A 22,179-nucleotide genomic window follows, 5' to 3' on the forward strand; every position below is an offset into this window, starting at 1 on the left:
AATATATATCACCCTACCCCAAATGTAAGCCCTCAACCCAGACGGAAAGAATGTATTGTTACATTTTTAATCTTCTGTGATGTAAAATCACTTTTAGGTCAAAATGTTGTATATCTGTGTATTGTCTATCGCAACCATGCATTTCTAAGCGTATCTCGCGTATGTGTTGAAAGGGTTTTATCAGCCCACAGGGGACCACTGAACCATCAACAAGAGACTCGATGATAATGATATTCTTTAACCAACTGTCTTTATTTTAATTCATTACTTAATGTACTAGAAACCATAACTATGGACCTACATTTGGCTGTATCTTGAAAGATGTCTGAGTCCTCTAATACAGCCTGCAAAGCTACTGTGTCTGTGATACTTTCCATTTTGAGCAAAAACTGCACAGGTTACTTTCACCACATCTTAATACTCTTAATACTGTGCGTAAGTAGGGTAATTGTTGTTTTTCAGTGATAGATATCTGCTGCCACAGGGCTGCAGGGTCTTTTAAGGCTAGAATACTTTTCTCCTCAGAAGCTCTTATAAGCTGATGTCACATGTGAAAACTCTCCCTCAGTGTCCCGCATGAGATTTAATTCTCCTGCTGTTGGTTACCATATTCGATGTGCAGCATCAATAAAACACTACAACTTCTGACCTGCTAATCTATTCTATTATAATGTATGTCAAAGCACATTACTCAACATGTTTGAGTGTATATGCATGTATAACCAGTTTGTCTTTCTCTGATGTCTTTTTGTTTAAACTAACTGCAAATAAATAAGACGTGAATTGCCTGGATTGTATACATTCATTTTAAAATTCCTGCTTTTCACTTTGTTTTGGTACTTTTTTCTCATCTGTACCACTAATCAATTTCTATTATTAGGGCCCGAGCAGGTAGACCTGCGAGGTCCCTATTCTAATTGGAAGGCCTATTGTAATTGGAAGGAAAGAAATTTTTCCTCATGACCAGACGCACAACAAAGTCTGGGGGGCCCATACTGTCACTCCAACAGGAAGTCAGCCATTTTGATGTGTGGCGGCATTTTTCCCAAATTCATGCCTACTTTGAAAACTATCTTGTCCTAGAGCTTAAACACCACATTCTTCAAATTAACTCAATTATCATCTTCATGCCTTGAAGAACAAAAGTTATGGAAATCTTTCAGCTGCGACATATTTTAATGGGTGGGATGATGGAAACCATTTTTTCCCCTCGCCGTCAAGCATCAAGGCTTTATAACTTCAACATACAATTTCCTATCCGCACCAACCTGCTCATAAGTGTAGAGGCTGTCTCCCCGAATAAATCTCAGCATCAATACTAAGTGGGCCATTTTGCTTTTGGCCGCCATTTTGAAATATTGCCCATCTTCGTACTTAAATTATCTCCTCCTACAGACGTAACACCAGTGACTTCACAGTTACTCAGTATCATCCTCTGACCCTGAAGATGAAAAGTTATGGAAATCTTTATCCTACGTCATACCTGCTGGCCGCAGTGGAGTGGTCATTTCAAATCCTTCGCCATGAAGCATCAAGTCCTTGTAACTTCTTCATACAATTTCCTATCTCGGCCAAATCTCTCAGGAATGCAGAGGGAGTCGCCCTGAAAAGATCTGTGTTGTCAGGGGGCGTGGTCATGACCTGTGGGCTCTGTAGCGCCCCCTAATGTTCATCACCGCCTCCCACAAGTGAGTAGAAGAACGAAATTCAATACGCACATTCCTCATGACCAGATGCACAAAAAACCCTCTTGGACCAATACCGTCACTCCAACAGGAAGTCAGCCATTTTGATGTGTGGCGGCATTTTTGTCCAATTCATGCCTACTTTGAAAACTATCTTGTCCTAGAGCTTAAACACCACAATCTTCACATTAACTCAGTTATCATCTTCATGCCTTGAAGAATAAAAGTTATTCAAATCTTTCAGCTACATCATACTTTAGTGGGTGGGATGGTGGAAACCATTTTTTTCCCTCGCCATCAAGCATCAAGGCTTTATAACTTCAACATACAATTTCCTATCTACACCAAACTGCTCATAAGTGTAGAGGCTGTTGCCCTGAATACATCTCCGCATCAATATTCAGTCGGCCATTTTTATTTTGGCCACCATTTTGAAATACTGCCAATCTTCGTACTAAAATGATCTCCTCCTCCAGATGTAACACCAGGGGTTTCACAGTCACTCAGTATCATCCTCTGACCTTGAAGATGAAAAGTTATGGAAATCTTTCTCCTACGTCATACCTGCTGGCCGCAGTGGAGCAGTCAATTCAAATCCTTCACCGTAAAGTATTGAGTCCTCATAACTTCTTCATACAATTTCCTATCTCGGCCAAATCTCTCAGAAATGTAGAGGGAGTCGCCCTGAAAAGATCTGTGTTGTCATGGGGTGTGGTCGTGACCTGCGGGCTCTGTACCGCCCCCTATTGTGATGCCCCGCCTCCTACATGCACATAGAAGGACAAAATTTGGTACGCACATTCATCATGACCAGACACACAAAAAACCCATCTGGAGCCATACTCTCAGTCCAACAGGAAGTCAGCCATTTTGATGTGTGGCGGCGTTTTTTGACAAATTCATGCCTACTTTGAAAACTATCTTGTCCTAGAGCTTAAACACCACAGTCTTCACATTAACTCAGTATCATCTTCATGCCTTGAAGAACAAAAGTTATTGAAATCATTCAGCTGTGTCATACCTGGTGGGCGTGACGGCGGACACCATTTTTCCCCTTTGCTGTCAAGCATCAAGCCCTTATACAGTGGGGCAAAAAGATCTCACGATACATGGCCCCATTCCAGAGCTGCCAAGCGTCACGCTTTGAGTGTGACAGTCACGCAATTTGACCCATTCTCACACCACACGCCACACTTGACATTTCTCACGCTTATATTTCCCCATTCAATACTCTATATTTATTTTTTTTATGATAATAAACTTCGGTCCTCGCGGATTGCCGTAGTTCGAGTAACTCTGATTGACTGACCAAGATAACCAATCCCAGACCAATCCATCAGTCCTTTGTGCCTAAATCTAACCAACCACGGAAGGCACCACGCAGTATAAACCAATCAGAAGCAACGTAAGGCGGGTCTTGGCGTCTCTAACTATCTTTCACACACAACAGCGCCGACATTTAAAACCCACTCGACGTTCTCCTGTGTGTGAAAGAGAGAGCGAGGGTGAGTGTGTCTGTGTGAGAGAGAGAGAGCACGGGTGAGTGTGTGTTGGAGACTCTGACTTGAAAGCACGTATCACTCTGCAGTTACTGTGCTCCATAGACATAAAGACTCTTTATATGTCTATGCTGTGCTCAACGAGCAGCAGATACTGCCGTGAGTCCCTCCCCCGTCCAAAAGCACTCACAGGCGGTCAGTCTCACGCAGCGGTCCAGCCTGCAGTCAGAGCAGAGAGGAGACACACACCACTCCGCGTCCAGGCTGCAAATGAATCACGGATGCGCATGGCTGCCGCCGTTCCCGCCCTGGCTTACAGAGCGGGGTGTAAATGTACCGTATATTACCAAATAATAGCCAGGTTTCAATTAACCGCAGGGTCCCCTTTAAACGCCGGGTGCAGGTGTATATTTTGATAAATAGCCGCCGGTTCCAAACAAATGCTGAGTCTAATTTATTTATTTTTTACAAATCAAGGGAGACACTGCACGTTTTTCTTCTTCGCCTTGTACACGTACTGTGCTGCTTTCTGTCAGTCAGTATCACACTGATGATCACCATGGCTTTGGTGCAGCAAAAAAATAAAAAGTACGACTTGAAATTCAAACTTTCTGTCGTAAAATATGCAGAGAAAAACTCGGGAGAAGCAGCCGCTAGACGTTTCTCTGTCGACCCCAAGAAATTGAGAGAAACTGAGCTTCAGCGTCTGTCCAAGGAGGACAGCAACAGGGCCACGCTGCCTGCAGGAGGGAGGAAGAAGGCTAGCGAGGAGCCTGAGATAAACATGCAGGAATGAGTTATCAGCAAACGGGCATGACACGAGAGAGTGTCCCGCAAAATGATCAGTGCGATGGAGAAACAAATGTCCGCCGAGAGCAGAGATGAATCGTTGTCCTGTCGTAGTCCTAATAACTTCTTCATACTATTTCCTATCTCAGCCAAATCTCTCAGGAATCTAGAGGGAGTCGCCATGAATAGATCTGTGCATCAATACTGTGTCATATCCATAGCGCCACCCACCGGACACAGGAAGTCAGACAAACATCATCCGATTGACATGATGTTCACTGCTTGTTTTCTTCCCGTCATGACATGCCTGTAACAGGTGAGCGCGCAGTCCGACAACGCCGCAGCCCGACACGCGCGGACTGCGAGGGCCCGTACATCACTGCTTGCAGTTTTAATTCTATTAATAATTATATTTATTTGTGTTATTTTCTCGAGTGGCTGAATGTAAAATTTTGAAAATTTCAGTTGGACACTGGTGAGAAAAATGTAATTTGTTGAACCACCAGACATAGTGATGCCTCTGGTAAAGTAGGTAATGGCAATATGTAACTTTAAAAGTAATGGTTGCAAACTGCAACTACAGTATGAAGAGTCAATTACCATGGTGGCGTTAGAAGGGAAAGGACTAGGTGGAAACATATTAGTTCCTTTCGCCAAGTATATTGTGATGACCACTAATAAGCTGAAGTAAAATTGTTGCTATGTGTTAACGGCAGTTTCACACTGTTGGTGAGCATATATTAACTTCAGTTTTCAACAGGTACATTAAATGCATTAATATGACTGCCTTATAAATAAAAACCCGTATTTCAGAAAAGCTTGGACACTGTCTAAACTGCAAATATAAACAGAAGGCAATGATTGAAAATTATTTTCAATTCTACTGAAAAACTACAATATAAGACAATATATTTAATGTTAAGACTGATTAATTTACATTTTTTTTGTTAATATACACAAATATACACATTCTGAATTTGATGCTTGCAAAACATTTGGACAGGGGCATGTTTTCCACCGTCGTCCATCACCTTTTCATTCCCAAAAACTTAATGTGGCCATTCAACATTGGCTTTCAACCTTGCCTGTATTTTGCAGAGATTTCTCTGGAGTCTCTCAGTCTCTGGATTGCAGATGGTGAAATTCTTTTTGATTGTGCCTTAAAAACCATTTCTTAAACGGTTAGGACTATTTACCCAGTTTTCATAAAGTGTTGAATCCATTCGTGTGAACATCTGAGAATTTTGAGGATGCCCCTTTCATACCAATAAAGACACCTCTTACCAATGAACACGTTTACCTGTGGAATGTTCCAAATAGGTGTTTATGGAGCATTCCACAACGTTCTGGGTCTTTTCTAGCCCATGTCCCAACTTTGGTATGTTAAGTTGCTCAATTTTTATTTCATTTTACTTTATTTGTGTAGTTTTTGAGAAATCAACTGTCCCCTCTGGAGAACTAAATGAAGTCTTACACGGCTGGACTTACTTTCTAGTACTTCTTGGACTACATGCACAACTAATGTCAAGTACTTCATTACCAGAATACACAGAATTAGAGGTGGGCGCAATTCATCGATGTGACAATAGGCGAGTTCAAGATCACGCAGTGCTGAGCAGCGCTGCTTAAATCGTGATGCATGCTGGTGTGTCCATGATGACCTGGATGGGAGTGGTTTCTGCTCCGCATCCGATGTCACATGACCTTAAGTTATCGCGGGAGCAAGGCTGCTGCAGAGCAGTTGCGCAGTTGCTCTCCAGGTACTGTGCAACCCTAGACCCACCTTCATGACGTCAGGACTTGGCCCAATTGGCTCTCATCTACGCTGACGTATATGCGAGTGTTTTGATGAATTTCCATATCCATAAGGCCTCTGCCTCTTTTCTACTCAAATATCAAATACTTTCAGATAAGTAGCAGCCGTGTGGCCGCACCTATGGGATAGTCAACATGAATAAACCTATAAAATCCTTCATCTAACGCAACCCTGAAAGATGTCGTCAATAAACTGCTCAGTTCTGTCAGCTTAGTGTGATGATGGAGAAGTGGTTAACTGCTGTGTCCAGTGTTATCTGTTCTATCCACTCTTATTAATTAACCCTTTCTGTTCCCGTCACATTAACAATACAACGTTGATGCTTTCCGAAAGACCGGAACAAAAAAAACACGTAACCGGAACCTTAGCGCGCGCGGACTGTTTAGTGAGTGGGACCACAACAAACGGAGCAGTAACGTTTCTGCAAAATGGCAACAGCAGAGCGGGGCCGATTCTCTCGCCACCGGGATTCAGTGCAACCGTGTAGAAGCACTTTGTTGTTGTCCAGAAACAAATGTATTCTGATCACATACTTCATTACAAAAATGCTTTCTCAACAGCTAAAACCTCCTATTATGTAGATATCATCAACATAGGCAAAGGGAATACCAGAACTCTCTCCTCTACAGTGAAATGGCTACTCACACCACCTGAAACCGGTTTGAACAATAACCTTTCCAATGAACATTGCTCTGCCTTTTTGATGTTCTTCAACTTCAAAATCAGCACAATTCATGAGCAGCTGGCCTCTGCTAACATGATGCAGCCTGATTAGCCGTCACGAAGCACCATGAAACTGTCCCCATCTACTGTTCTGTGTGACTTCAGTGTACCAACTGAAAATCACATCTCTGAGCTCATTAAGAAGTCCAATACCTCCACATGCCACCTGGATCGGATTCCCACAACCCTAGTCAAAGCATGCATTCTATCATTTTACTGGTAACCTCCATTATCACCTCCTCTCTCTCCACTGGTACTGTTCCCCCTTCACTGAAAGTTGCCATAATCAGACCAACTCTGAAAAAACCTGGCTTAGACTCTGCTGACCTACAACTACCAACCTATTTCCAATCTGCCCTTCATTTCCAAAATTCTTGAGAGAGTGGTCTCATCTCAATTCAAACCTACCTTGATAACAATAACCTCCTTGAACAATTCCAATCTGGTTTTCGCCCCAAACATAGCACTGAAACAGCTCTGGTTAAGATCACCAACGACCTCCTCCGTGCAGCTGACTCCGGTCTGCTCTCCATCCTCATCCTCCTGGACCTCACTGGAGCCTTTGATACTGTGTCCCATCAGCTCCTCATGGATCGTCTGGCTAGCATTGGATTGAGGGGCACGTGTATCAGTGGTTTGCCTCCTACCTTGCGGACAGGACACATTATGTACAGATTCAAAATTGCTGGTCAGAAAGCTCCACTGTTCACCACGGAGTTCCACAGGGTTCAGTGTTGGGGCCACTCCTGTTTATCATTTACATTCTACCTCTTGGCAATATCTTTCGGCATTATGGCATCAACTTTCACTGTTATGCTGATGACACTCAGCTCTATGTGTCCACTAAGCCCTCTTCTACTCTCCCCTCTAGTACCCTCACTGCGTGTCTCCATGATCTTCAGTTATGGATGACAAACAACTGCCTCAAATTAAACAGCAGTAAAACTGAGTTACTCCTCATTGGCACTAAAACCACACTCTCAAAAACTAATGTCTGTTCAATCGCCATTGCTAACGCCACCATACCTGTCTCCACACAGGTTAAGAGCCTTGGTGTTATTCTTGACAGTACCCTCTCTTTCTCCAGTCATATTAACGATGTCTCCCGGATTGCCTTTTTCCATCTTCGAAATATCTCCAGACTACGCCCTGCATCAACGCAACATTCCACAGAAGTCTTAGTCAACGCTCTGGTCACATCACTCATTGACTACTGCAATGCAATCCTGGCAGGCATCCCCAACAAACTCATCAACCGACTACAACTGGTCCAGAGCGCTGCAGCACAGATTATTTCACGTTCCAAGTCCACTGAACGTGTCACTCCCCTGCTGACTCAACTACACTGGCTCCCTGTTTCACAACGGATTACCTTTAAAATTTTACTACCAACATTTAAAGCTCTGCATAATATATCTCCTCCTAACCTCACAGGCCTGCTTCCAACCTACACACCCTCTCGCTCCCTGCGATCTTCATCAGCAGGTTTACTGGCACCACCAGTCATCAAACTCAGCATGATGGGTGCCAGGGCTTTCTCCCATGCTGCATCCAAATTCTGGAACTCCCCCCCATCTCACATCCGCTTACTGGACTCCATTACAAAATTCAAAACTGCTCTTAAAACACATCTTTTTAAACTAGCCTACTCACCCTTACTGCATTAACTGCACCTTATGTTTGTTTGTAAATGTTGATCTTAAACTCTTTACTTGGCTCTGCTCTATCAAATGTGTCTTATTGTTGACTATGTTGCTGTTTTATTAGTGGGCTGTGCTCGCCAGCCCACTACGGACACCTCTATAGCAGAGCTATAGGTGTCCAAATTTTTTGAGGCGTAAGTCGCGAAAAACTGCAACAAATTTCCCATAAGGAATGAATGGGACAAGGTCAAAAAAGTCGCAAATCTGCGATGTTTTTCAAACATCTCCTGCTCTGGCATACGTTCACGTAGAAACACCATTCCAGCTTTAAAATGTAGGCACAAGTCCTGAGTTTTTTAAGTTTTTTCCTATGATGTGTAGTTTTTGAACTGTGATCCTTGAATGACGGTGAGTGATTTTGGAAAAATTCAGGGTTTTCAATGATTGTGTATGGAGGAATGTTCGTGCAGCAGAGTGGAGAAGGCCAACTGACAGAGTGAGTGAGACTCAAAAATTTGCACTGAAATTTTCTCTTTCCGTGATGATCCTGGCCACAAATTAGGCTCAAAAACAGTGATATTTTCCAGAGTTGTAGCCACACTCGTCTTCTTTCTCCCAATGTGTCTACTTTATCGGTAGGATTTACAGTTTTTGAATAATCGACCGCTAACCGACAAGAGTAGCTCTCAAATGCTCCATTTACTCCATTTCCACATTTCTGAAGCTAGGACCACAAAACTTAACCCTCGTGATGTCTTTCCATTTCACCTCACAGAGGGTTACAGCGACCCCCCCAGGACAACGGCAGGAACAGGGCTGGTGTCTTATCGTTACAGCGCCGCCTAGTGACTATACACAGTATTGCAGCAGTAAATGCAATATGATTGCACAAGGCAGAGGGTCACAGTGACCCCCCCCCCCCCAAGACAACGCTAATGCAGAGGACGGAGGGTCACAGTGACCCCGCCAGGACAACAACGCTAGTGCAGAAGGCGGAGGGTCACAGTGACCCCCCCAAGACAACGCTAATGCAGAGGACGGAGGGTCACAGTGACCCCGCCAGGACAACAGTGCTAGTGCACAAGGCAAGAGGGTCACAGTGACCCTGCCAGGACAACAGTGCTAGTGCAGAAAGCAGAGGGTCACAGTGACCCCGCCAGGACAACAGCGCTAGTGCACAAGGCAAGAGGGTCACAGTGACCCCCCAAGACAACGCTAATGTAGAAGGCAGAGAGTCACAGTGACCCCGCCAGGACAACAGCGCTAGTGCGGCAGGGGGGCAGGATGGATGTCTTATCATTATAGCGCCTTCTCGAGACTACACACAGTAGTGCAGCAGTAAAATCTAGTGTGATTGTAGAAGGAAGACAGAGGGTCACAGTCTGTCAGTCAGTCAGTCAGACATGTCTCCTTCTAGCCTCTCCACCACTTGTGTCAGCTCCTAAATTGAAATGCGCACAGGTCGGGCAGTATGGCAGTGTACATCCTTTGCATATAAATGTCTTGCAACCAGAGCACACAGTCTGTGTTTTACGGTCCTTCTTTGCTGGGCATATCTGACACCTCTTTCTCTTGTTGTGTGTTCCAGGTGGGCTGACAGCTGATGAGGTGGTGGTGGTGGTGGTGGTCATTGTCATGGGCTGCTGCTGATGCTGCTGCTGCTGCTGCTCTTTTCTTTGTTTGGTTTTTCGTTTTTGTTGTTGTTCTTCTTCTTCTTCTTCTTCTTCTGCAGCCTCCTCCTCCTCCTCCTCGTCCTCCTCCTTATCTTCGTCCTCTTGCTCCTCAGGCCAATCACGACATTTAGCACTATTTTTCTGAACAGCTCTCACGACCGAGGCGGACGCTGCCGTGCGAGGCAAACGCTCCCTTTTTTGGATGAGCGGAGTCACCAGCGCCTTTCCCAGTTGTTCCAGGAACAGCCTCCTTTTGTTTCGTTTACCCGGCAGCCAGCCAGGGTTGATCTCTCGCCACAACACAAAGGCATTGTACGAAGAAACATCGATGATGTTGTGAAAGATGACCAAGGGCCAGCGGGCGGTCATTCTTCTACAACTATATGTTCCAATCACCTTATCCAAGTTGTCCACACCTCCTTTGTTGCTGTTGTAGTCTAGAACGATGGCCGGTTTCCCATCTTTGCGACGGCCGGCGGCGTCGTCGTCGGGAGCCTCTGTGTGCAAGGTGCTCATGAGCATGACGTTCTTGTTTTTCTTTGCCATGTAGGACACCAAAGTGGTGGTGGATGTGAATGCAAACTTTGAGGACAAGACTTGTCTGTTCTTGGAGGCGAGCAGCGCCAGCGGGAGTTCGGGCTTGTTTCTTCTGACCGTGCCGACCATGGCGACGTCCCTCTCCAAGAGGCGCTGTCCGAGCTCGTAAGAGGTAAAAAAGTTGTCACACGTGACAGTTTTGTGGCCACCCGTCAGCCCCTCTGTGACATCGAGCACAACCCTCATGCCCTGGTTTTTCTCTGAACCGCCGGCGGTCGGCTTCCCGGTGTAGACTTGCATTTTCCAGGCGTAGCTTGACTTTGAGTCACACGCCACCCATATCTTGATTCCATACCTGGCCGGCTTGTTTGGCATATACTGTCGGAAAGGACAACGACCTATTGTGTGTGTGTGTGTGTGTGTGTGTGTGTGTGTGTGTGAGAGAGAGAGAGAGAAAGAGACAAAGGGAAAAAAAAGGAATCAGAATAACAAACACAATAATTGATGTCAAATCACTCACTCACTTACTCACTCACTCTTTCACTCACACACACGCAAACAATAGCATTTATTGTATGCCAGCTATTACTACTACTACTACTACCTCTGAAGGGAACCATTTGCTCATCCACCGTTATGACAGGCCCTGGGTTGTAGAGGTACGGAAGCCGCTGGGCCATTTATCCCACACCTCTCTTATGGCTGCCAGTTTGTCAGTGGCGCGTCTCTCGGGTCTCGACTCGCGATCGTCAAAGCGTAGCATTCTCGAGTAAGTGTGAAACACTTTGAGAGGCATGGTGGCACGGAAAATTGCCCTACCGCTCTCCGCGTCCCATAGACTGGCTGCGGCCTCGCCTCGGGACCTGTAGACACCTGCTAGGATTAGCAGCCCTATGTAGGCGCGCAAGTCGGTTCTACTCATGTCTTTCCAGTTTTCTCCGTACTTTCGGAAACCCTCCAGATTTGTCATTTCTAGCACGATTTTGTCTATCGCCGGAGTGAGAAACATGAGAAATGTCGACACAATGTCGTGGGCATTGGCAACCGCGTACGCGGTGGGTCCCGGTGGGTTTGCTTCTGCTGTTGCTGTTGTTGCCCCTTTTCTCCTCCTTCTTCTCTTTCTTAGCCTTATATCTCTGACATTGTCGTCATCATCATCATCATCATCAGCATCAGCATCGGCATCATCATCGACATCGGCATCATCATCGCGTTGCCCTATTATCCTGCGATCTTTGTAAAATGCCACAGAGGACCATTTGATAGTGTTGTTCTTGGACATGTATGTTTCTACCTGTTCTTCTTGTTCTTCTTCTTCTTCTTCAGTTTCTTCTTCTTCTTCTTCTTCTTCTTCTTCTTCTTCTTCTCCTTCTTCTTCCTCAGCCTCAGCCTCAGCCTCTTCTCCTGCGCCACAACCGTCACCCTCGTGTTCCTCCACCACGTCCGATTCTTCAGACACGTCCTCTTCTGAATCAGAGTAGTGTCCCCTAGCGTGTGAGGAAATCTCATCCAAGACCTGTTTAGCCGTGAAACCCACGGTCTCGGGTGGATGGCATGGCGTCAGTGATACAAAACAGTAACGGTGGGATAACGCCGCATCGGTACGACTTGACAGTGTCGGTTGCACAACATTTCTGGTTGGCTGACATCGCGTCAGTGATACAGAACAGTGCCTGTTTGGCAACATTGCGTTCGGATAGACAAAACGGTGCGAGTTTTTGTTTTGGCAAGACCATCAAGTGCCGAGTGTCTGACTGCCGACCGCTCCTCTGACACCGAGTGTCGAGTCTGTTGGGTTTGCGTGGCCACCCCCAGCAAATGTGTACATGCGTATATAAATGTAAGTAGACTGCAGAACAAACTGCTCCATTTATTCACAACCCTCTCTCTCTCTCTCTCTCTCTCTCTCGCTCTTTCTGTGTACTAAAAGCCTGCGTGCTACACACAAGTGACCTGTGACCATGGCGAGCCCCGTCGATGTGAACGCGGTGGACAAAGTGTTGGAAGAAATGCTAAAGGCGGAAGCCGACAATGCCCGGAGCCCAGGCTCCTCAATCGAGTGGACTTTGCGCGTCCAGATGTTGCAGGCGTGGAAGCACGACATAGCAGAGAATCACTATGGTACGCCTTTGACCTTCTGAAGATGTCTATGAAAGACGTGCTAGTGTTTGTAAAGTAAAATGGAAAAAAAAAAATGTCAAACTGTGTCAATCTACATGTCATGTCAATGTGTGTTGCAAAATGAAATAATAAAACTCTATTGAACTAAAGAAACTGACTGGTTGACTGCTGGGATTACATTGTGTCAGAAATCCGCGTAACAGCACAAGGTTGCAAAAGTGAAAGGCGCAGCACAGGCTGTAAAAAAGAAAAAACCCAACACAAACCCAACCAAACATGTCAGATGACATTTAGACTCATTTCCCTGTTCCCTGCGTAACAGCACAGGCTTGCCAATGCCAACAGTACAGCGCAGGTTGGATAATATCGCGTCACATGCGTACACAAAATATAAGTAGACTGCAGAGCAACAGCTCTCCATTTATTCACAACCCTCTCTCTCTCTCTCTCTCTCTTTCTGTGTACTAAGCCTGCGTGCTACACCAAAAGTCTGTGACCATGGCGAGCCCCGTCGATGTGAACGCGGTGGATAGAGTGTTGGAAGAAATGCTGAAGGTGGAAGCGGACAATGCCCAGAGGCCAGGCTCAATCAAGTGGGCTTCGCGCATCCAGATGCTGCTGGGGTGGAAGCACGACATAGCAGAGAAACACCATGATATTGGACGCTTTCTGGATCATATCCTGACAGATTCAGAGTCAGATGCTGAGCTCCTCGACTGTTATCATGCAAAGGAGAATCCAGTTAAACTGATGTACAAAGTCATCGATCGCTGCCTCGAGAGCGAGGAAAGCGCACTGAAATTCCTACGGGTCTTTTTTCAGATGCAGACATTGCTCTACTTGGACCTGCTAAAAGACGGACCCAGGGGCAAGTTTGGTGAGTATGTGCGACCGAAAGCAAAATAATCGAGGCCTCGAGGGGAGGGATCGTCACACGCTGCTGCTGCTGCTGCTGTTGCTGCTGCTGCTGCTGCTGCTCAACTAAAGTAATAATTTTTTGCATGTGTTTTGTTTGTTTCTTTGTTTGTATTGTTTCGTTTCAGTCAGGAGAGATCCTCCCGTGGTGGAATTGACGGAGAAGGTGCGTTCTGCGCTCGGCGATAAGGTCGCGCATCTCAAAAACGTGACGGCGACACCCCTTTACAAGAACAGGATCCTGAATGTCAAATGCGCCCTGGACGTACTGATGACACACAATCAGCTGCTTCCAGAGGAATACGCCGAGTTTGGGGTAAACAAGCGCAGTACCACCGCTATGATTCGGCTACTGCAGAAACTGTGCAGCGACGCCACCATCCCTCGAGCCAACCGGGAGTTCATCTCATTGGTGGTTGCCTCCTTTAACCTGCACGTCTTTGACCTTCCGACGATGCCTCTGAATGATGTGCTAGTGTTTGTAAAGTAGAAATAAAAAACTTAAAATGTTACTGGGCCAATTTACATGTCATGTCGATTGTGTGTTACCAATGAAATAATAAAACTATATTGAACTAAAGAAACTGGTTGTTGACTGCTGGGATTACATTGTGTCAGAAATCCACATCCATCTCCATCCGTTTTCGCATAACAGCACAAGGTTGCCAAAAGTGAAATGTTACTGTGTCACTCTACATGTCATGTCAATGTGTGAAACTGGTTGTTGACTGCTGGGATCACATTGTGTCAGAAATCCACATCCATCTCCATCCGTTTTCGCGTAACAGCACAAGGTTGCCAAAAGTGAAATGTTACTGTGTCACTCTACATGTCATGTCAATGTGTGTTATAAAATGAAATGAAATAAAAAAAAAACCTCTTGAACTAAAGAAACTGGTTGTTGACTGCCGGGATTACATTGTGTCAGAAATCCACATCCATCTCCATCCGTTTTCGCGTAACAGCACAAGGTTGCCAAAAGCGAAATGTTACTGTGTCACTCTACATGTCATGTCAATGTGTGTTATAAAATGAAATGAAATAAAAAAAAACTCTTGAACTAAAGAAACTGGTTGTTGACTGCTGGGATTACATTGTGTCAGAAATCCACATCCATCTCCATCCGTTTTCGCATAACAGCGCAAGGTTGCCCAAAGTGAAATGTTACTGTGTCACTCTACATGTCATGTCAATGTGTGAAACTGGTTGTTGACTGCTGGGATCACAGTGTGTCAGAAATCCACATCCATCTCCATCCGTTTTCGCATAACAGCACAAGGTTGCCAAAAGTGAAATGTTACTGTGTCACTCTACATGTCATGTCAATGTGTGTTATAAAATGAAATGAAATAAAAAAAAAACTCTTGAACTAAAAAAAACTGGTTGACTGCCGGGATCACATTGTGTCAAAAGTCCACATCCATCTCCATCCGTTTTCGCATAACAGCACAAGGTTGCCAATGGTGAAAGGCGCAGCACAGGCTGTGTAAAAAAAACAAAACAAGACAAAACCCAACAAAAACCCAACCAAACATGTCAGATGACATTTAGACTCATTTCCCTGTCCCCTGCGTAACAGCACAGTCTTGCCAATGCCAACAGTACAGCACAGGTTGGATAATATCGCGTCACATGCGTATAGAAATACAAGTAGACTGCAGAGCTGCAACAGCTTTCCATTTATTCACAACCCTCTGTGTCTCTCTCTCTCTCTTTCTCTCTCTTTCTCTTTCTCTTTCTCTCTCTTTCTGTGTACTAAAAGCCTGCGTGCTACACACAAGTGACCTGTGACCATGGCGAGCCCCGTCGATGTGAACGCGGTGGACAAAGTGTTGAAAGAAATGCTAAAGGCGGAAGCCGACATAGCCCGGAGCCCGGGCTCAATCAAGTGGACTTCGCGCATCCAAATGTTGCAGGCGTGGAAGCACGACATAGCAGAGAAACCCCATGGTATTGGACGCTTTCTGGATCATAGCCTGACGGATTCAGAGTCAGATGCTGAGCTCCGTGACTGTTATCGCGCTAAGGAGAATCCAGTTAAGCTGATGCGCAAAGTCATCGATCGCTGCCTCGAGAGCGAGGAAAGCGCACTGAAATTCCTACGGGTCTTATTTCAGGTGCAGAGATTCCTCTACTTGGCCCTGCTAAAAGACGGACCCAGGGGCAAATCTGGTGAGTGTATACTCTCGAGCGAAATAATCAAGGCCTCGAGGGGAGGGATGGTCACACGCTGATGCTGCTGCCGCTGCTGCTGCTGCTGCTCAACTAAAGTAACAATTTTTCTGCACGCGTTTCTTTGTATTGTTTTGTTTCAGTCAGGAGAGATCCTCCCGTGGTGGAATTGACGGAGAAGGTGCGTTCTGCGCTCGGCGATAAGGTCGAGCATCTCAAAAACGTGACGACGGCACCCCTTTACAGGAACAGGATCCTTCGTGTCAACTGCGCCCTCGACTTACTGATGACATACGGGCAGCTGCTTCCAGAGGAATATGCAGAGTTGAGGTTAAACCAGCACCATGCCGCCGCTATGACTCGGCTACTGCATAAACTGTGCAGCGACACCGCCATCCCTCGAGCCAACCGGGAGTTCATCTCGTTGGCGGTGGCCTCCTTTAACCTGCACGTCTTTGACCTTCCGATAATGCCTATGAATGATGTGCTAGTGTTTGTAAAGTAAAAATGAAGAAAAAAAAACAATAAAAATGTTACTGTGCCAATTTACATGTCATGTCGATGTGTGTTACAAAATGAAATAATAAAACTCTATTGAACTAAAGAAACTGACTGGTTGACTGCTGGGATTACATTGTGTCAGAAATCCACATCCATCTCCATCCGTTTTCGCATAACAGCACAAGGTTGCCAATGGTGAAAGGCGCAGCACAGGCTGTGTAAAAAAAAAAAAAAACAAGACAAAACCCAACAAAAACCCAACCAAACATGTCAGATGACATTTAGACTCATTTCCCTGTCCCCTGCGTAACAGCACAGTCTTGCCAATGCCAACAGTACAGCACAGGTTGGATAATATCGCGTCACATGCGTATAGAAATACAAGTAGACTGCGGAGCTGCAACAGCTTTCCATTTATTCACAACCCTCTGTGTGTGTCTCTCTCTCTCTCTCTCTCTCTGTGTCTCTCTCTCTCTGTGTGTGTCTCTCTCTCTCTCTCTGTGTCTCTCTCTCTCTCTTTCTGTGTACTAAAAGCCTGCGTGCTACACACAAGTGACCTGTGACCATGGCGAGCCCCGTCGATGTGAACGCGGTGGACAAAGTGTTGGAAGAAATGCTAAAGGCGGAAGCCGACATAGCCCAGAGCCCAGGCTCAATCAAGTGGACTTCACGCATCCAGATGTTGCAGATGTGCAAGCCTGACATAGCAGATAGACACAGCGACATGAGCAGTTATGTGACTCGTTTACGGACAGGAGATTCGGATAATGATCTCCTCAGATCTTATCACTGCAAGATCAATCAGGTTGAGATGATGCCCAAACTCATCGATTGCTACCTCGAGAGCGAGGAAAGCGCAATGAAATTCCTACGGGTCGCTTTTCAGGTGGATAGATACATGTATTTAGACCTGCTAGAATGCGGATCCCAGGGGGAGCCTGGTGAGTATGTGCTATACTGAGCAAATTGATCGAGGCTGCTGCTGCTGCTGCTGCTGCTCAACTAAGGTAATATTTTTTCTGCATGTGTTTCTTTGTATTGTTTCGTTTCAGTCAGGAGAGATCCTCCCGTGGTGGAATTGACGGAGAAGGTGCGTTCTGCGCTCGGCGATAAGGTCGCGCATCTCAAAAACGTGGCGACGACACCCCTTTACAAGAACAGGATCCTTCATTTCGACTGCGCCCTGGACCTACTGATGCAATACAAGCAGCTGTTCGAAGGGAATGTGCCGACTTTTGGATGAACGAGGACGATACCGCCGCTATGACTCGGATACTGCAGGAACTGTGCAGCGACGCTACCATCCCTCAAGCCAACCGGGAGTTCATCTCATTGGTGGTGGCCTCCTTTAACATGCACGCCTTTGACCTTCCAGAGATGTCTGGGGAAGATGTGCTAGTGTTTGTAAAGTAAAATGACAATAAAAAAAACAAAAAACAAAAACAAATGTCAAACTGTGTCAATCTACATGTCATGTCAATGTGTGTTACAAAATGAAATAAAAGACCTATATTGAACTAAAGAAACTGACTGGTGGGATTACATTGTGTCAGAAATCCACATCCATCTCCATCCGTTTTCGCGTAACAGCACAAGGTTGCCAATGTTGAACGGTGCAGCACGGGCTGTAGAAAAGAAAAGAAAAGAAAAAGAAAGAAAGAAAGAAAGAAACCCAAACACATCAGATGACAATTAGACTCATCTCCCCGTTCTCATAACAGCGCAGGCTTTTTTTTTTTTTTTGCTGCACAGAATTCCACATCCATCTCCATCCGTTTTCGCGTCACAGCGCAAGGTTGCCAAAGTGAAAGGCGCAGTATGGCGCAGCACGTTGAGCACAAGCGCAGCACTGTTTAAAAACCCCCACACGTGTCAGATAACATTTAGACTGGCAGGGGGGGTAATAGCGGCTTCTACCGGACACAAGCGGTAGTAATAATTATTTAAGGGGTGGGTCACCCTGACCCGAAGGGCAATGCAAGTACTAAAGCACCGCGTGCTATACCAGTCATTGCCTGTAGGGGGGTCATGCGTGACGAAAACGCAGAGGGGGTAATAGCGGCATCTACCGGACACAAGCGGTAATGATTATTTAGGGGGTGGGTCACCCTGACCCGAAGGGCAACACAAGGGTTAATAAGTGTGTTCTTTAAGGCCGTTCTGGCTTGATCGTCAAAAAAAATTGTCGATATCATGTATGATTTTGACCAAATAGCACTAGTTTGACGTCCTAGATGTGAGGCAGAAATTGCTCTCAAATCAGCTCCCTCACAGTCCGTTGCTACGGCCCTTGCCAACGGTCACCTAGCAACCAAAAACAGCTGGGCCAAGAGAGAGAGTGACAGACAGACAGACAGTAGACACACATCAGACAGACAGACAGACAGACAGTAGACACACATCAGACAGACAGACAGACAGACAGACACACAGGAGACACACATCAGACAGACAGACAGACAGGAGACACACATCAGACAGACAGACGGACAGACAGACAGAGAGACATGTAGACACACACACACACAGAGCTGCTTAAGCGTGCACTCACATACTCACACGCAAACGCACACACACAGTATATTTCCCAACATTTAAACTACATTTAACAATTATTTTTTCACTCATTCAATGTGCGGCTTGATCGGACTCTGTTTGCTATTATTCAGTTTTCTACAATATTAATGTTTCGCGTCGTAAGACGCGATCAGCTGCGAGATACTTCCCTTAAGGAATGAATGGGATGAGGTCAAAAAACTCGCAAATCTGCGATGTTTTTCAAACATCTCCTGCTCCGGCATACATTCAGCTAGAAACACCATTCCAGCTTTAAAATGTAGGCACAGGTCTTGAGTATTTTTGTTGTATTTGAACTTTTTTCCTATGATGTGTAGTTTCTGAACTGTGATCCTTGAATGATGGTGAGTGATTTTGGAGAAATTCAGGGTTTTCAATGATTGTGTATGGGGGAATGTTCGTGCAGCAGAGTGGAGAGGGCCAACTGACTCCCTCACAGTCCGTTGCTACGGCCCCTGCCAACTGTCACCTAGCAACCGAAATCAGCTGGGCAAAGAGAGAGAGTGACAGACAGACAGACAGACAGACAGACAGACAGGAGACACACATCGGACATACAGACAGACAGACAGACAGGAGACACACATGAGACAGACAGACAGAGAGACATGTACACACACATGCTTAAGCGTGCACTCACATGCACACAAACGCACACACACAGTATATTTCCCAACATTTAAGCTACATTTAATGATTATTTTTTCGCTCATTCAATGTGCGGCTCGATCGGACTCGGGTTGCTATTATTCAGCTTTACGAAATATTAATTTTTCGCGACATGAGTCGCGAAAAACTGCGATAAATTTCCCATGAGGAATGAATGGGGCGAGGTCAAAAAAGTCGCAAATCTGCGACGTTTTTCAAACATCTCCTGCTCTGGCATATAAATAGTTCACGTAGAAACACCATTTCAGCTTTAAAATGTAGGCACAAGTCCTGAGTATTTAAGTTGTATTTGAATATTTTTTGAGTATTTTTTCCTATGATGTGTAGTTTTTGAACTGTGATCCTTGAATGACGGTGAGTGATTTTGGAAAAATTCAGGGCTTTCAATGATTGTGTATGGCGGAATGTTCGTGCAGCAGAGTGGAGAGGGCAAACTGACAGAGTGAGAGAGACTCAAAAATTTGCTCAGAAATTTTCTCTTTCCGTGACGATCCTGGCCACAAATTAGGCTCAAAAACAGTGATATTTTCCAGAGTTGTAGCCACACTTGTCTTCTTTCCCCAGATGTGTCTACTTTATCGGTAGGAATTACGGTTTTTGAATTATTGACCGCTAACCGACAAGAGTAGCTCTCAAATGCTCCATTTACTCCAATGTAAATCGGGAGGAGAAATTTCAAAACTGCTGCCTTTTTTAACTCGCTGCCATTTCCACATTTCTGAAGCTAGGACCACAAAACTTGATGTGTGTGTTCCTTAAGGCCTTTCCCGCTTGATGGTGAGGAAACTTTGCTGATGCCATGTTTGCTTTTTCGTCACGGGGCAAAGCGCACAGCCCACTCTCGCGATTTCCCGGCGGGGAATTGTCTAGTTAACTAGAAACATTTGCATTTCCTACGAAAATACAGTGTGAATGCTGAAGACTGAAGCGAAATCTGCTGAAAGTACTGCCAAAAATGCATAGGCTGAATGGTCGGGATTTCGCAGAAAAAGCTGAATTTTCCAATAGCTGGTAAGGCAGAAAGGCTTAAAAGCAAAAGGTTTAATGGGCTAACAAAGTTGAACATTTTGATAGCTGAACAGTTTCTCTAGCTAAACATGAAGTTGTATGTTTGAAGGAGTTGAAAAGGCAGAAACATGAATATCTAAAAAGGTGAAAAGAATATGAAAATCTGTAGATTAAGAGGGCTGGAAGAGGTTAAAAAGGTGAAAAAAGGATGAAAAGGTAAAAAGATGTAGAGTAAGAGGGCTGGAAGAGGTTAAAAAGGTGAAAAGAATATGAAAATCTGTAGATGAAGAGGGCTGGAAGAGGTTAAAATGATGATAACATATGAAAAGCTGTAGAGTAAGAGGGCTGGAAGAGGTTAAAAAGATGAAAAAAGGATGAAAAGGTGAAAAGGTTTAAGGGTGTAAGACCTCAAATAGGTGAGAAAAGGATGAAAAGGTAAAAAGATGTAGAGTAAGAGGATTGGAAGAGGTTAAAAAGGTGAGAAGAATACGAAAATCTGTAGATTAAGAGGTCTGGAAGAGGTTAAAAGGGTGAAAACATGTGAAAAGCTGCAGAATAAGAGGGCTGGAAGAGGTTAAAAAGGTGAATAAAGGATGACAAGCAGTAGAGTAAGAGGCCTGGAAGAGGTTAAAAGGTGAAAACATATGAACAGCTGTAGAGTAACAGGGCGGAATGAGCTTAAAAAGGAGAAAAAAAGACTGAAAATGCCAAATTGGTTGCATTAATTCATTGAAGTCTCATCTGAAGAGAATGAAGCTTCCTAATAGTTTGGTGAGAATGAAGCATTAAAAGCAGCAGATGGAGTATGAAGAGATGTTACAGTGAGAATGAATCAAATACTCTGAATCTGACTGAGAAATTCAATAAATCTCTATATATCGATGATTAAAACATTTAAATATTTGAATGGAGTTCCCGGCTTGAATGAAAGAAAAAAGATAATCATTGAATATAGTTTTAAATGTTGGGAAATATACTGTGTGTGTGCGTGTTTGTTTGTGTGCATGTGAGTGTGTGCTTAAGCATCGCTTTATATGTGCGTGTGTGTGCGCGCGTTTGTGTGCATGTGAGTGTGTGCTTAAGCATGGCTTCATGTTTGTGTGTGTGTGTGTGTGCGTGTGCGTTTGTGTGCATGTGAGTGTGTGCTTAAGCATGGCTTTATGTGTGTGTGTGTGTGCCTGTGTGTTTGTGTGCATGTGAGTGTGTGTTAAAGCATGGTTTTATATGTCTGTGTATATGTGTGTGTGTGTCTGTACATGTGTGCATGCTGAAACATGCATATCTGACTGCATTTGTGTGGGTGTGTGTGTGTGTGTCTATCAAACTGACTCATTGATAAATCTGTCTCCCTTTATTGGCCCAGTTGATCTCGGTTGCCACGGTGATGGTAACCGGGCTGGTCCTGGTAACGGACTGTGAGAGCTGATTTAACAGAGATTTCAGCTGAGGCTCACCTCACATTATCATACTTCTAAAAAAGACTGAAAAGGCCAAAAACTTGTAGAGTAAGAGGGCAGAAAGAGGCTAAAAAGGCAAAAAAAGGCTGACAGGTGAGAAGTTAAAGGCAGAAAGAGGTTAAAATGGCTGCAGACATGCTGCAGCAGGAGCAGAAACACAGACGAAAGTGTCCCCATGAGGAATGAATGGGAAAATGCCTGCCAAACTCCTGCGATTCTTGAGAAAACTGTTATAGTTATCGCCAAAACATGCTATATGTTGAGTAACAGGAGACATTGCTGAACGCACTCATGTCATTTATATTTCTGTAAAGTGCATAATGAAGACACAGGAGCGAGAGACAAAACATGTACCGTCTGCGATCCTCCAGAAATTTGGGCTCAAAATTAACAA

General features: G+C 44.9%; 3 protein-coding genes across 3 annotated transcripts; 2 read left to right on the top strand and 1 right to left on the bottom strand.

Moving 5' to 3' along the window:
* Nucleotides 1-3,370: 3,370 nt before the first annotated feature.
* LOC115578185 (piggyBac transposable element-derived protein 4-like) lies at nt 3,371-11,335 on the bottom strand. Its single transcript, XM_030411060.1, has 4 exons — nt 11,007-11,335; nt 9,935-10,801; nt 6,921-7,155; nt 3,371-3,403 (listed from the first exon to the last, which is right to left on the bottom strand). Exons 1-4 carry the CDS (start codon nt 11,333-11,335, stop codon nt 3,371-3,373), a joined length of 1,464 nt encoding a protein of 487 aa, XP_030266920.1.
* Nucleotides 10,399-14,466, top strand: LOC115578183 (uncharacterized). The gene is made up of 4 exons (XM_030411058.1): nt 10,399-10,537; nt 12,296-12,486; nt 12,956-13,363; nt 13,530-14,466. The coding sequence occupies exons 2-4, from the start codon at nt 12,327-12,329 to the stop codon at nt 13,889-13,891; spliced, it is 930 nt and encodes a 309-aa protein (XP_030266918.1). The 5' UTR covers nt 10,399-10,537; nt 12,296-12,326; the 3' UTR covers nt 13,892-14,466.
* Nucleotides 14,467-15,144: 678 nt separating this feature from the next.
* Nucleotides 15,145-16,110, top strand: LOC115578186 (uncharacterized). The gene is made up of 2 exons (XM_030411061.1): nt 15,145-15,573; nt 15,717-16,110. The coding sequence occupies exons 1-2, from the start codon at nt 15,195-15,197 to the stop codon at nt 16,076-16,078; spliced, it is 741 nt and encodes a 246-aa protein (XP_030266921.1). The 5' UTR covers nt 15,145-15,194; the 3' UTR covers nt 16,079-16,110.
* Nucleotides 16,111-22,179: the final 6,069 nt, after the last annotated feature.

This window comes from Sparus aurata, unplaced genomic scaffold (genome assembly GCF_900880675.1).
Source record: "Sparus aurata unplaced genomic scaffold, fSpaAur1.1, whole genome shotgun sequence".
Lineage (NCBI taxonomy): Eukaryota > Metazoa > Chordata > Actinopteri > Spariformes > Sparidae > Sparus > Sparus aurata.

Bases quoted from the DNA above. Each gene is read 5' to 3' on its own strand.
- LOC115578185 (XM_030411060.1), bottom strand. From the start codon at position 11,335: ATGACAAATCTGGAGGGTTTCCGAAAGTACGGAGAAAACTGGAAAGAC. The intron at 10,802-11,006 runs GTCATAACGGTG...CTCTCTCTCACA, and splicing joins ACCTCTACAACCCAGGGCCT to CACACACACACACACACACA. The intron at 7,156-9,934 runs GCAAGAGGACGA...TCCGCAAGGTAG, and splicing joins TGTCGTGATTGGCCTGAGGA to GAGGCAAACCACTGATACAC.
- LOC115578186 (XM_030411061.1), top strand. From the start codon at position 15,195: ATGGCGAGCCCCGTCGATGTGAACGCGGTGGACAAAGTGTTGAAAGAA. The intron at 15,574-15,716 runs GTGAGTGTATAC...GTTTTGTTTCAG, and splicing joins CGGACCCAGGGGCAAATCTG to TCAGGAGAGATCCTCCCGTG.
- LOC115578183 (XM_030411058.1), top strand. From the start codon at position 12,327: ATGGCGAGCCCCGTCGATGTGAACGCGGTGGACAAAGTGTTGGAAGAA. The intron at 12,487-12,955 runs GTACGCCTTTGA...CTGTGTACTAAG, and splicing joins CATAGCAGAGAATCACTATG to CCTGCGTGCTACACCAAAAG. The intron at 13,364-13,529 runs GTGAGTATGTGC...GTTTCGTTTCAG, and splicing joins CGGACCCAGGGGCAAGTTTG to TCAGGAGAGATCCTCCCGTG.